This window comes from Gossypium arboreum, chromosome 6 (genome assembly GCF_025698485.1).
Source record: "Gossypium arboreum isolate Shixiya-1 chromosome 6, ASM2569848v2, whole genome shotgun sequence".
Lineage (NCBI taxonomy): Eukaryota > Viridiplantae > Streptophyta > Magnoliopsida > Malvales > Malvaceae > Gossypium > Gossypium arboreum.
Genome location: NC_069075.1, coordinates 134,172,338 through 134,186,904, shown reverse-complemented (window position 1 = coordinate 134,186,904; position 14,567 = coordinate 134,172,338). Strand labels below are relative to the sequence as shown.

Genomic DNA, 14,567 nt, shown 5'->3' with positions numbered 1-14,567 from the left:
TTTTCACTATACTCTCACGGTCCCTCCAATAGCTTTCTACTAGGAGCAATTGTGTTTCCACAGTTACTGACAACTTTTATCTGCACCCAATGAATATAGTGGTAAAAGTCCACAAGTGAAGTAAAAAGGTAGAGGGGAATCTGGGGAACACCCTTTTTGGAGAGCTAGTGGTCGAGGTAGGATTAAACGAATGTTAAAAAAAGTTAAAACAAATGTTGCATGAAATTCTATGCATCCTTATTGAAAGGCATATGATGAAAAGACTGAACTGATAAAATGTGCATATACCCACTATGAATTATATTATGACTCTGTATTTAAATTGTTCAATTGATTTCGACTGAATGTTAATGTTCTACTTGTCTAAAGTGACAAAAACTAAATTATCGTATTGATCGGATTAGTATGTGAATTTAATTATTATGATTGACATGCATATTCAAATATTGATTTAATTTATTGTAAAAGGACTCCCACTGAACTTCCATAGCTCACTCCCCTATTTTCCATCTTTTCAAATAACCCAACAAACTAGGACATGGGCTCGACATACAAAGGGTCTCAGCTTGTCATGGACTTTATTTAAGATTATCATTATTAATTCTATTATTATTACTATAGTTATTATTATTGTTTATTTCAATTATAGAACAGCAACATGGGATATGAGGTAATAAAAGCTAATCGTTTAGGATGCTTGATATTATTTATTATGAAGTCATGAAATTAGTTCATTTGATATTCATGTTTATTATTGATTAAGTTATATGATGAGATTTCATATATATATATATATATGATAGAAACATGTTTATTTATTTTTAAGAGAATGTTAATTAATTTCTGCTTTTGTATTCTAGGTAGTTTTTGTTAGTATGAAAAATGTACTTTTATAAAATAGGTTTAGAACTGAAAATTGATTTGAAAAAAACTAGGTCACTTTGGTGGTTAATGTGATCTCTTCGGCTCGGATCTACTGTCCAGGCTAGGTTGGGGAGGTTACATATATATTCAATATCACATAGTTTCATATAACTCGTTTGTATTGTGCCTCTCTCAGTTCAATTCACAACATTTCTTATCATCACATACAAATCTAATCATAAGACAAGTAGGATGCTTTGTAACACATCAGGTTGCCCACCTGACCAGCAAACGAAGATGTTACCGGAAAAACAGAAATCATTTCGAGTTGACAAAAACAATGGTTTTAGTAATTAAGTCAATCAATATGACTTTAATAAAATAATCTTAAAATGACATTTGGAGAAGTATTATTTTTAAAACAAAACCAAGAGAAAACAATGATATACATTCTAAAAAAGCCATTAGGCGGATTTAAAGAATTAATGCATAAATTAAGAAAAATAAGAGTAAGCCCAAATTCACATAGCATAAATTTTAATAAATTGCCGAAGTGCCATTATTCATTATGTACAATCGGTTAAATAAAAAAAACATCAAATTCTCTTTTTCATAATTCATTTACAAGAGACCTAGACCACAGGCCACCCGATTTGATATACATGTTACAACAGAATGAAGGATGGTTCACAAAATAGTCTGCTTGTCTGGTTGAGTCCTTTCAAAGTCCACTTTCTCAATAAATCCTGAAATGGTAAGGGAAACTAGGTAAGTTCATTACGAACTTAGTGAATTCCAAGAATAAACAATAAGCTCTTACAACTCTTAATAATACCAACAACTTACACACAGATACACTAGTATGGTTGCGTAGGATCTATTGGCGGATTCATAACACCAAACACTTAGGCTTCGCTAGTGGATGCTATCTGCCGCTAAAAGTAATTACACCAATAACTTAAATTCTCATGCAAGTATTAGTTATGCCTAATCACAACACAGATAATTTCATCACAATCGAAGTTAGTTCACATGCGGACACTTTACACTGTTAAGCACAATTCACTCGAATACCCTTTCATTTAAGCACTATTCATGTGTGTTATCTTTATGTAACCCTTTCATGCTTTGCATGGATTGTTTATAGACCCTTTCCTAACCAAAGATCCACGGTTTCATGGTAATGCTCCATTGAACCAGTATTTCATATATCTAACCAAACCTCTGCAAATCCTTATTGTTAATTTGAACACTTGTGTGTTCCCCTACAAGGCTTAGCCATTTACCAATCGCGATTTGCATTTACATGCCCTACCAGAGGTAAATCTCATATCATATCATATCTCCATACATTTCCCCCATCACATCTCAACAGTTTCCACCATTTCCCCCTTTTATCATTTCAGATACAAAACTTATGCCTAAGAAAGAGTGCCCATTTACAACCATTCATGCATATACCGTTATTATCGTTTTAGGTTGTTACCTCAAACATGCACAATTGATTTTGCATAGACTTACCTGGAAGACAACATTACCACACAATTAGTTGGAAATTTAATAGGAATATAAGTGAAAGGAACTCACCAAAGATTAACAAGAAAAACTTTGCCTATTCTGCAGATTCTTTCCCTTTTTCACTAAGCCTTCTCTTGTTACTTTGGCTAAATAAAAGTAAGCACTCTATTAAGCACAAAAACCAATAAAATTAATGTAAAAACAAGAATCAGAAGTATGCAAACGTTAACCAGAGGGATGGATGATGTATTAGATAATTGGTGATAAAGTAGTCTAAAGGCACATTAATAATTCTTATCATTTTTGTCTTTTTCTTATTTATGAGGTTATTAATAATTTCTTATTAAACTATCAATTTATATATAGTTTGTGCCTGAAGCTCAAAAATTTAAAACTTCAGGCTTTGATCTTGAATTCAAAGGGAAGTTGGAATATATGTTCATGGGGATAGTTGTTATCGGTGATAAAGCATGAGCACCTTCTTTGGGTACACTCCCTAGTGTTTTTTTTTTTTTTAAGATGTTGACAATGACATACTTGAAGAGAATGAGAAAGAAAATGTAATAAATAATGTTCACATTTCAAGTCAAGTGAGACGTGACTTTGATGGAAACAATTAAAAAAGAAAAACACCTGAGGTAGGAACTTCACATTTTAAAATTGAAAGGAAGAAATCCTCAAAGAAAATTGGAGGGACAGCGAGATTGTCTAGTTAAATTGAAAAATTATGCAGTGCAGCTGACAATATGAGTCAAACCACATTTAGTTTGACTCCTGTTATGGATCTATATGATATTCCATAAGAATTCAAAGTGCTTGATAGCTTGTCGGAGGAAGTTCCAAAAGCAAGTGCGCTATACTTTTTTATCATTGAAATTATTAATTAACAAAGACAAATAAACTATGTTCTTATCAATTAATCCCAAGATTAGAGGTTGGTGGCTTAAGATGGAAATGGAGGAGAGTTCAAAATTTTCTAGTCTTCTAGTTTTATTAATAGTTGTTTATGTTTGGTTTTTGGATAAAGAATTTGTTCACAAGTGATGAGTATGGTTGAAAATTTCAATGGTGATGGAAGTGATGATGAAAGGGAAAAGAAAGAGATTTTACAACGCATAAAAAGTTTTAACTGGTTATTTCATGTTGTATCTTTTTCTGTGCAATTATATTATAAGAAGTGTATATTGAAGCAACCATGCATGGATTCAAAACATTCAGACGAGGCATGGATCCGAGAGATCCTTGACGGTCATGAATCATGCATGATTAATTTTAGGATGTTAAAATTTGTATTCACAAGCTTGTTGAGAGTTTTGGAGACAAGATACAATTTGTAAACTTCAAGACATATATCTTCTCATGAAATGTTGGGAATTTTTTTGTACATCTTGGGCACTGGTGTAGAAGTTTCCCAATGTCGAGAAATATTTTAAAGGTTTGGAGTAACAATAAGTAAATACTTTACAATTGTGCTTGAGAAGGTTTCAAGGATGGCCATTGATATAATTGCACCTGATGATCGTTCTTTTAGTTCAATACCTGAACAAATACATAATGATTCTAGAAATATGCTGCATTTTAAGGTAAAAATTTAAAATTATATTATTATATTTTAATTTTTTTAACTAAAAATATGCATGAGACTAATATGATTATTTGTTCATGATTGCATAGGTGCAATTGATGGTACAAATATTGTCACTATTCTTCCACCAAATGAACAAATTTCCTACATTGGAAGAAAATGTTTCTCGACTCGGAATGTGATGGCAGTATGTGATTTTAATATGCGTTTCATATTTGTTATAGTTGGATGGAAAAGATCGACGCATGGCACTAGAATATTTCTTGATGCAATTTGAAATCCAAAAAACAATTTCTACACCCACCAAATGGTAAGATATTTCATTTATTTCTTTTTAAAATTAGTAAAGAACAAGTTATTAAATTGATAATTTAAAAAATAAAACTCTTGAATTAATTGTTTATCATATTATGACATGTAAGAAAATATTATCTTGTTGATTCTGGATATCCTCAAATAAAAGATTATCTTGGACCATATAGAGGACATCGATATCATTTACCTAACTTTTGTAGAAGTAGACCTATATCTAGTAAAGAAGAGATATTCAATCATTCACATTTATCATTGCGTAGTGTGATTGAATGGATTTTTGGTGCTTTGAAAAAAAAATGGTCATTTTAAGGGATATGCCAAGTTATAGTTTTGAAAAGCAAACGATGATCATTGTTATTACAATGATGATACACAATTTTATTCGAAAACATGTCAGTCGAAATGATACAGATTGTATGGAATACAAAAATATTGACAGGGCATATGAGAATATTATTAATCTTGAAGATGTGCATGATAGAGAAAGTGGTGTTAATGATGGTGAATCAAACAATTCAAGTGATTATTAAATAGAATTAACAAGAGATGTCATAGCTTGCAGTTTAATGAATTCACTTTAAATTGCAAATGCTAATGTAAATTTTTTAATGTTTATATTGGGTATACAATTATTACCATTCTTGAAACTTAATCCAAATACATAGAATATTTGAATTTGTTAGGTTTATATTTTCTATGTTATGTTAATATCTAATATGATATATATATATATATATATATATATTCAAATTACATTTTTAAAATAATACAAGTTATTTAAAATATATTTAACTTTTCCAATTCATGTATTAAAATATTAATAATAAGTTGTAATAATTTTTTATATTTTATTATAATCTAATTTGATGTATTTCATATATAACAAAATTAAAGAATTTTAATATTATTTAAATTTATTTAAATACATCTTTTCTTCCTTAATAACATCATGTATAAAATAGTCATTTTATCTTTTTAAAATACTTTTCACATCAATGCTAAACAATTATGTCTTAAACTAAACTTTTCAAAATCACTTCTGATAAACACTTTTTCACAACACCTTTTAAAAACATCTCTCAACAGTAATGCTAAACTAGCCCTGCATCATTTTAATAAAAAATAACTTACCCCTTCTAAATATTTGCACACTAATTCACCCATGGAAGAAATAGATCGTTAATAATTTTTTAATAAGCTTAATTTAAAATTTTAATATTAAACTAACTATTTTTTTTGCATAATAACTTATTTGGTCCTCCAACTTTATAAAAAAAAATTCATTTTATCTCTTCGTTTAATTTTCCTCTTCTTTAAACTCTTAAACTTGTATTTTTATTAAATCAGTCCAAAATAAATGAAAAAGTTAATAGACGTCAACTTTGTTGACATGCCATCCATGTGGTAGTTCAGTGTATGCCAAATCAACAACTAATTAAAATTTAAAAATTTTGTAAAAATATAGAATATTATTTTAAAAATTTTGTAACTATCCAAAAAATTATGAAAAAATTCAAAAATCATAAAAAAATTAAAATTATTTCAAAATTAGAAAATTAGAAAAATTAGAAAAATATATAAATTACAAATTTATTCCATGATTTATTTTTTCTGCTAATTATTTTCTTAACATTATACAAACTAATTGTTCTTTCCCATTGATTATTGCAACTAAAATATTAATCTGAAGCAAAAATTACAAATGAATCAACAAATATATATATAATTTTTATATTTTTTAATCTTTAAAATTTTATATTATTTTTTTATTTTTACAAAAATTTTAAAATAATTTTAATAATGGTCTATAAATATTTTTAGAATTATATATATTGAATTAAAATAGGTAATTGTTATCGTGGCATACACGTAAACCGCCATGTGGATGTTATGGTAACTATTCCATTTATTAAATTTAAAGGTTTAAAAAATAAAAATTAAATGAAAAACTAAATTTTTTTTTTTTTGAAATTGGAGGGCTGAATAAATAATTTTTTAGACTAATAACTCAGACCCCTGTATACGAAGAATAAAAATTGTCTGCCCTTTATCCTTCAAATTAGGGTTTGAAGGAGAATAAAAAGCTGTCGTGGGTGCATCTTCTTTATCAATTCAGATGGTAATTTTTTTTTCTGTTCTTTTTCATATTTAATAAAATTTTGAATTAATTAAGTTAACGAGTATTATTTTATTATTTTAATTCGATTTAAAGTTTTTTCGAATCGAGTTAAGTGAAATGAAATTCGAGTCAAATAGAGTGAAATTGTTCAATTAAATTAAAAATTAAACATGACAAGAGTGAAAACTTGGAATCATATATAGTTGAAAACTTTTGAAAGTAAAATAAAAAACTACTTTAGTATCATAAACTTAAACCATTAATTAACTTATTTAAGTATCAAAATTATTATTTTAGAAAAATTTAAAATTTTAACTTTTTAGAACTTTTTAAAATTTTTGAATTTTTAAAAATATAAAATTTGGAATTTTTAAAATTATTTTAAATTTTTGAATTTTTTATTAGAAGAGACCAATTTTCTCATTTTTTTAAATTGGCACATACTAAAATTATTTAAACCAATTTATTATTTGAATCATTTAAGTTATTAAAATTATTTAAATTATAAAATTTAATTTAATTCAATTCAAAACTCGAATTATTTATTTGAATTGAGAGTAGTCTCGGGTATTAATACACACCCACGTAGTCCCTTTATATATTCGATAATTTGGAGAGAGGTAGCAAAGCCATTCTCAAAGCAATGACTATGAACCCAGAGTTAGCAAAGCTCGGAAGCTCACTCTTAGTGCCTAGTGTCCAAGAGTTAGCAAAGAAGCCATTGAAAGAAGTTCCACCTCGATACGTACGCACTGATAAAGACTCTCCCAAGTCCCATCTTATCTCACTCAAATTCGTTGCCACAAGTTCCTGTCATAGATATGCAAAAGTTATATTCCTAGCAAGAACTGGAGAAGCTGCATTATGCATGCAAAGAATGGGGTTTCTTCCAGGTACTTGTTTTCTCCTACTAGCTATCTGCACCTTCAAATTTCTATCTCAAAACTAAAATATTATAGAATGAGATTTGGCAGTAGTGTGTAGGATTTGGGGGATTGACTTTAAAACATGGAACTGTGTTGCAGTTAATCAACCATGGAATGAGCACTTCACTGGTGGAAAAAATGAAGATGGAGATCCAAGAGTTTTTCAATCTTCCAATGGAAGAGAAGAAGAAGCTTTGCAAAAATCAGATGAAATAGAGGGGTTTGGACAGGCCTTTGTCGTGTCCGAGGAGCAGAAGCTTAACTGGGGAGATATGTTCTACATGACCACCTTTCCAACTTATTTGAGAAAACCTCACTTATTCCCTAATCTGCCAATCACTCTCAGGTTCTTTATTTGCATCTATCAATAATTTCATTCTTAAAAAAAAAAGGATACTGACTGAAATAGTCATTGCACCTTTATACTGAAATCATGAGCATAAATTAATGGCCATTCTTTTTTGTCCTTTTCTTTTGATAATTAATTATTACGGAGAAAACCTGTAAGCTTATTCTGTAGAACTGAAACATCGATCTTACCATGAAACTGTTAGACCATATGGGAAAATCTCTAGGGATGGACCCTAATGACATGAGAGTCCTATTTGAAGAAGGGCATCGAGCGATGAGGATGAACTATTGTCCCCCATGCCCACAGCTAGAGCTTGCAATTGGTCTAAGAGCACATTCTGATCCTGTTGGCCTCGCCATCGTACTCCAAATCAACGAGATAGAAGCCTTCAAGTAAAGAAAAGTGGTGTTTGGGTCCCCATTATACCCCTTGAAAATGCTTTTATGGTCCATATTGGTGACATTATGGAGGTAATTATTAATGGATATAACTAAATTTAATTAACTGCTAATTAATTTTTTTTAATAAATATAGTGATCAAGATAGAAGGTATTGGTTTGTACTGAGGTTGAAGATAGTATCCAATGGGGTATACCCAAGCGTTGAGAATCGAGCTACCGTGAACTCAATTAAAGAAAGGCTTTCAATAGTTACGTTGTATAGCCCGAGATTGGATGGGGATATGGATCCAGCACCAAGCCTCCTTTCTCCACAAAATCCACCACTGCTCAAGAGAATAGGCGTGGCTGACTACTTCAAATGTCTCTTCACTTTCGAGCTCCGCGGAAAATCCTATGTGGTTGTCTTGAGGATTCAACCTGATCAAGAAACTAATACAAACTATATAAACACTACCAACTATGTTATGATTCAACCTGATCAAGAGGCTGCTGTGTTTCTTGAACACTCTAATATCAATAAATAAAATATTCTCATCGGTTTGCAACATTTTTATTGATTTTCTAGCTTTTTCTCACTGTTTTATACAAAGCAAGGTTGGATGTAAAATAACCCTGAGTCGTGATGCGGTTGTTGGATACCTCATCTCTTAACTATATGATCAATGATTTAATCCTTACTCACAGTAGTAAAGTCAGAAAATTTTTTTAGTGGGCGAATGAAATTTTAATTTTTATAATTTATATTTTATAATTTGTAAAGGATTAAATCAATTTTTATAATTTTAGAAAGAACTAAAATATAATTTTATCTTTACTAATTTAAAATTTTTAAAAAATTAAGAACGAAAATAATAATTTTACATTTTAAAAAGGCCGAGTCTATACCAACCCCGACTTCGCTCCTACTCACTCATAAAAATAATATATATTTCATGGTTTATAATTTATCTTTTCGAAAAATACTTGCAACAAAAAAATTAAACACTACAAATCATAATGAATACTCTAATTACTACAAAAACAAAGCTAAATATCAAATTTCAACCTATTCATAATAAAAAGCCGTCAAAATATAAAGTCAACACTAAGGCATTAAGAAGGGTCATTTGTCACATCATCAATCTAATCAACATAATATTTAATATTTTTACAAAAATTAGGCGATTTTGACTGATTATTTATTTTCCATCAGAAATTCAATAGAATATTATTGTTTTACATATAATAGAATGATTATTAAATTATTTTAGATCAATTTTATATATTAAGCATATCAATAATTATTAATTTTGTGCAAAAACTCTTTACAATATTTTCTAAGCAAATTTAAGGTGTCAAAATTTTTTCATTGTTTTACTTTTATCTCAAAATTATTATATTTAACTCCAAACATTTGACAATTTAACAATTAAATTTATTTTATCAACTCCAAAATATATATATATATATATATATATATATATATTCCCAAGGGTTAATATCCTTAAATTTGACAATTAAATTTATTTTAATTCATAAACTTAAAAAATATAAAAATTTGCTGATATGATTGTGTCATCTCATCGCCGGAAAAAGTGAATTTATTGAAGTGACACAATCTCATAGTGTCATAAAATTATACTTTTATGTTCCTTTTAAGTTAAAGAATTAAAATAAATCTAATTACAAAAATCAATTATCAAAATAAATTCTAAAAATACAAATATAAAAAAACTAATTACCAAATTTAGGGTAAATATTACATTAACCTTTTATTAATATCTGATAATAAAATCTTACTAGACATATTTATATGAAATAAAAATTAATTAATAAAAATAGTTTTACTAAAAAATTTTGACCCTCACGCTTAGTCAGTGAGTTCAAAATGTATTTTTTAATTAATCGTTAATTACCGATTGAGTTATAGCTCAATTGGTAAGAGTACTATTATTAATGTTTAAGGACGTGAGTAATTATAGATATTGTCTAAAAGAATAGATATGATCAAAACTTATAATAAATTGTTCAAAAAAATTAATCGTTTAATTAATTTTTATTTATATTATGTTTTGATTTTTTTGAATTTTATAATTATAATTTATGAACTTTAAGAATTTGGGTTAAAATTAAAAAAAACATGTAACATTTTGAAGACTAAAATTGTTAATTTTTTAATAATTGAAACCAAATTATAAAATAGATAAATAATAATGGATAAAATTTTATTATACCTAATAATAATAATAAAGAACTAAACATCTTATTAGAGATTTAACTATAATGTGACTAAAATTTCTTAAAACTTTTAAATATTTTATTGTGTTCCTCAAACAAGTAAATTTAATTTTGAAAATTTTAAAATTTATGAGAAATAAAAGGAAGCCATATTACAGTCCTGTTATGGATTTAAGGTGGCTTAGAAAAATAAAATAAAATTATAAATATATCACTAAATTATGTACTTCGTTTTATTTTGATCATTAAATTATTAATTTTTCAATTTAATTATTAAATTTTTAAAATCAAATATTTTGATCACTCTCCGTTAATAATAAATTGTTTTAGGGTACTATTTTACATCAACCTTGTAACAATATTTTTAAATTTTATTTGTCAGGTTAGACGTTAACAATCTTAAAGGAATAAAGATTTTTGTTTATAATTTTTTGAAATACTCTACTAGAATTATTTGCATGCATTTTAATATATTTTTAAACATTATATTATATTTTAAACTTAATGGTTTATATTTTCAAATATTTTTATCAATAATTTTAATTAATATGTAATTTTTAAATAATAAAGAACACAAAATCAACTTATGCATTAAAAAATGGTTTATTACATATTAATGTTTCATATTTAAATAAATAAATTTAAACTTGAAGATTAGTTCAAGTACAATAACAATATAATAAGTTACATAAAACCATATGATAGTTTGAAGACTTTCTTAATACATTACCATTTTATTTTATTAATTATTATTAACTATTTAATTAAATTTATTTTTCTAAACTTCATTCAATAAGATGGAAGTTGTAACTCTATCCTTTTCAATTTTAGTTATATAAATTTCTTTCCCATCCCAACTTCTTCCAGTTTCAAAAGGTACATACCCAAATGGAATTTCACCTAAAATAAAATGACTTCTGGACAAATTATTTTATAACCATTTCTACCACATTATTTATAGTTCTTTTTTAATTATTTAATGATATTTTAAAAAATTATATCATTTATACATAATTTTAGTAATTTTTTAACCTAGAATCTCGAATCTTGTTCCCTGAACACTAAATCCATTTAAGTTTAAAATTCAAGGTTATGGGTTTGAGGTTTGGAGTTCATGGTAAAATAATATCAAAATTATGTATCAATAACATGAAAAAAATTAATAAAATATTATTAAATAATTAGAAAGAAACCATGATTGATGTGGTGAGAATGATTCATAAATTAATTTCTCATTTCTTCAATCACTATCCCAATTTTTCTTCCTAAATATAGTAGGCTTAATTTGCATACAACTCTTAAGGCCTTAAGGAAAAGATTTGATATTTGTTCCTGGCCGCCCAGCTTCAATTAACATTTCCTCCGCAATCAACTCCGCTTGCAAACACACAAACGAATAATTTTAAAAATGCTTTGTACTTATTCCAATTTGTTGACTGTAAGATAAGATCGGACTAAGCCTAAGAAAAGAACCTTCCCTCTTCCATTATAACAAATCACGACAATTCATCCTTGTGTTTTAGTCAATTACATCAAACACTTCCACTTTGTGATGATAAAAAGAAGAGAATTAAGGGTTTTGTATGATGCTTCTCTCTCCTAACCCCCTCTATAAATATCACCCTGATCCTTCCTATGAAACCCACGCCCCACACGTAAAACACTTTAGTTGATAGGTAGCAGAAAAAATGAAGTTCTTAGCTTTGATGGTTGTGTTTATTTTGGCCTCTGCATTGAGGGCCTTGGCTGATATCAGTTCGTTTATCAGCCAAGATATGTTCAATGAGATGTTAAAGCATCGTAATGATGGTAACTGCCCTGGCAATGGTTTCTATACATACGATGCTTTCATTGCCGCCGCTAACTCCTTTGGTGCTTTCGGAGCCACTGGCGATGATGCTACTCGTAAAAGGGAAATTGCTGCCTTCTTGGCACAAACTTCCCATGAAACTACAGGTTCATTTCTCTCATTAAAAATAAATATATTTTGTTCATTTTCTCTCTATAAAACTAGTCATGCATGCATGGTTAATGGCATAATCCTTGTATAGGTGGGTGGCCAACTGCACCGGACGGTCCATACGCATGGGGATATTGCTATGTTCAGGAACAGGGCAACCCTGGAGATTACTGTGTTGCAAATCAACAATGGCCTTGTGCCCCTGGTAAAAAATATTTTGGCCGTGGTCCTATTCAGATCTCATAGTAAGTGTCTCCTCTTTTGAATATAAACATTGAATTTAATCATTCTAATAGATAGAATGTTCATTGAATTTAAACTACTAAACTAATAAGATATATACCGGATATGGAATCCCTCCAACTAAATCTTGACCTTGACCCTTGACTTTGGCAGCAACTACAACTATGGTCCAGCAGGAGAAGCAATAAAGGCTGATATTCTGAATGACCCCGATTTGGTAGCAAAGGACCCGACCATTTCTTTCAAGACAGGTCTTTGGTTCTGGATGACACCACAGTCACCTAAACCTTCAAGTCACGATGTCATCACCGGCCAATGGAAGCCATCTGCAGAAGACACGGCCGCTGGTCGGGTCCCTGGATACGGTGTCATCACCAACATCATCAATGGTGGCATCGAATGTGGCAAAGGATCCAACCCTCAAGTTGAGGATAGAATCGGGTTTTACAAGAGATACTGTGACATACTGAAAGTGAGCTACGGTGACAATCTTGACTGCTACAACCAAAGACCCTTTGCTTAACTATGCACTTTAATCCATTGTAACATGGGTGGGGTAATAAATATATGAAAGAATAGCATTTACAAATCAAATTATATTGAAAATAATCATGCTATTGTACTACGACCATATATAGATGTATCTTCCGTGGAATTGGAATAAGATAAATATTCAATAAATGAATGAGTTTATTTTATTTAATATATCATTTGGTAATTTAGTTTCATTTTTTAATATGGTTTTGTGTTTTTATATTTGGTAAAATTATACATTTTGGTACTTAAAAGGCAACATATTAACTTTTTAGTGTTTAATTTGAGTTTTAAGGTTGATTTGATGAAAGATAATTGTTAATATTATTCGGTTTGAATTTTTCATGATTTTGTAAAAAGAATAAATGTAATGTTAATTATGATTTTTTTTAAATTTTGTGTTTAACTTGTTGAATAAAATTGGATGATGGTTATTTTTCCAAATTTTAAGATTGATTTAATGAAAGTCTATTGTTAATATTATTGAATTTATTGAATTTTGATCGGAAAATGGCATAAATGGATGAAATTTGTTTAAGTATGAGAAATTTTCTCTGGTTTCCTTTTTCTAATATTATTTTTTCAATCTTACCATAAAACCATACTCGAGTCTCATCTTTTAAAATGTTATGTGATCATTTTCTACTATAGAAATTAATTAATTGAAGAAGAAAATGAAGAAAAGATTTGAGAAAGTAAAGGAGAAAGCAAAGATTTCAAGAATTTATTAAGAAAATTGTGTTTATTGGAAGTAAAATCATATGGAAATTATATTGAATACATAAAATCGATAATGTTTCATGTATGTATATTGGAAGAGAAAGAAGGAAATTGAAAAAGGTGATTCAAGTTAAGGAAAGACAAAAACTTTGGATTGAAAAAGGAAAGGTTGATTTCAAAGTGTTAGATTTAGGTAAGTAATCTTTGAATTCTCTTAAGCTTAATTTCAATCCTAACAAAGTATCCCAATATTATAATCACTCACCCCAAATAACTTCACTTACAACAAGGTTTACTCTCCAATAAAATGCCTAACACAAGAGTGTTAAAACACAAAGAAAATGTGTGTGACAATGCAACCTATTTATAAGCTGAGATCAATACCTTCTCCAAGTAATTAATGGGATAAATCAGCGTTTAAAATAGATGAATTATCCATATCTAGTTTTGTGTTTCGATTCAATTGGTTCGAGCCCACACTCGAAGAAGCTCGTGGTACGAGAATAACAGAGAAGATCGTTCTGTTGAAAGCTAAGAACAATGAACATCTTCTAAACCGAAAACACAAGTACGAATTCGGTTAAGGATTATTGCTATAAATATCACAAATCGAGTCGGTTTTCAAAATTTTAATATTTCGCTGTGTAAGAAAAATGTTTTCAAACCAGGATTTTTCCAACACCCCTAGCCCTTTCCATGTTGACCCACAACTTATTTGCTTCCTTCAAGTTCCCTAAGTTAACTTACATTGGCAGTGGAGACTTGAAAGATCACCTAACTCACTACAACAACTATATGAACATTCTTGGAGCC

General features: G+C 28.7%; 1 protein-coding gene and 1 pseudogene across 1 annotated transcript; both read left to right on the top strand.

Annotated features, from left to right (window-relative positions):
* The first annotated feature begins 7,044 nt into the window (after nucleotides 1–7,044).
* LOC108487820 (protein SRG1-like) lies at nucleotides 7,045–8,604 on the top strand (annotated as a pseudogene).
* A 3,199-nt stretch (nucleotides 8,605–11,803) lies between these two features.
* Nucleotides 11,804–13,181, top strand: LOC108488379 (endochitinase-like). The gene is made up of 3 exons (XM_017792660.2): nucleotides 11,804–12,253; nucleotides 12,349–12,502; nucleotides 12,654–13,181. The coding sequence occupies exons 1-3, from the start codon at nucleotides 11,986–11,988 to the stop codon at nucleotides 13,021–13,023; spliced, it is 792 nt and encodes a 263-aa protein (XP_017648149.1). The 5' UTR covers nucleotides 11,804–11,985; the 3' UTR covers nucleotides 13,024–13,181.
* Nucleotides 13,182–14,567: the final 1,386 nt, after the last annotated feature.

Coding starts and splice junctions, on each gene's coding strand:
- LOC108488379 (XM_017792660.2), top strand. CDS start 11,986: ATGAAGTTCTTAGCTTTGATGGTTGTGTTTATTTTGGCCTCTGCATTG. Junction 12,254..12,348: donor AACTTCCCATGAAACTACAG/GTTCATTTCTCT, acceptor ATCCTTGTATAG/GTGGGTGGCCAACTGCACCG. Junction 12,503..12,653: donor GGTCCTATTCAGATCTCATA/GTAAGTGTCTCC, acceptor TGACTTTGGCAG/CAACTACAACTATGGTCCAG.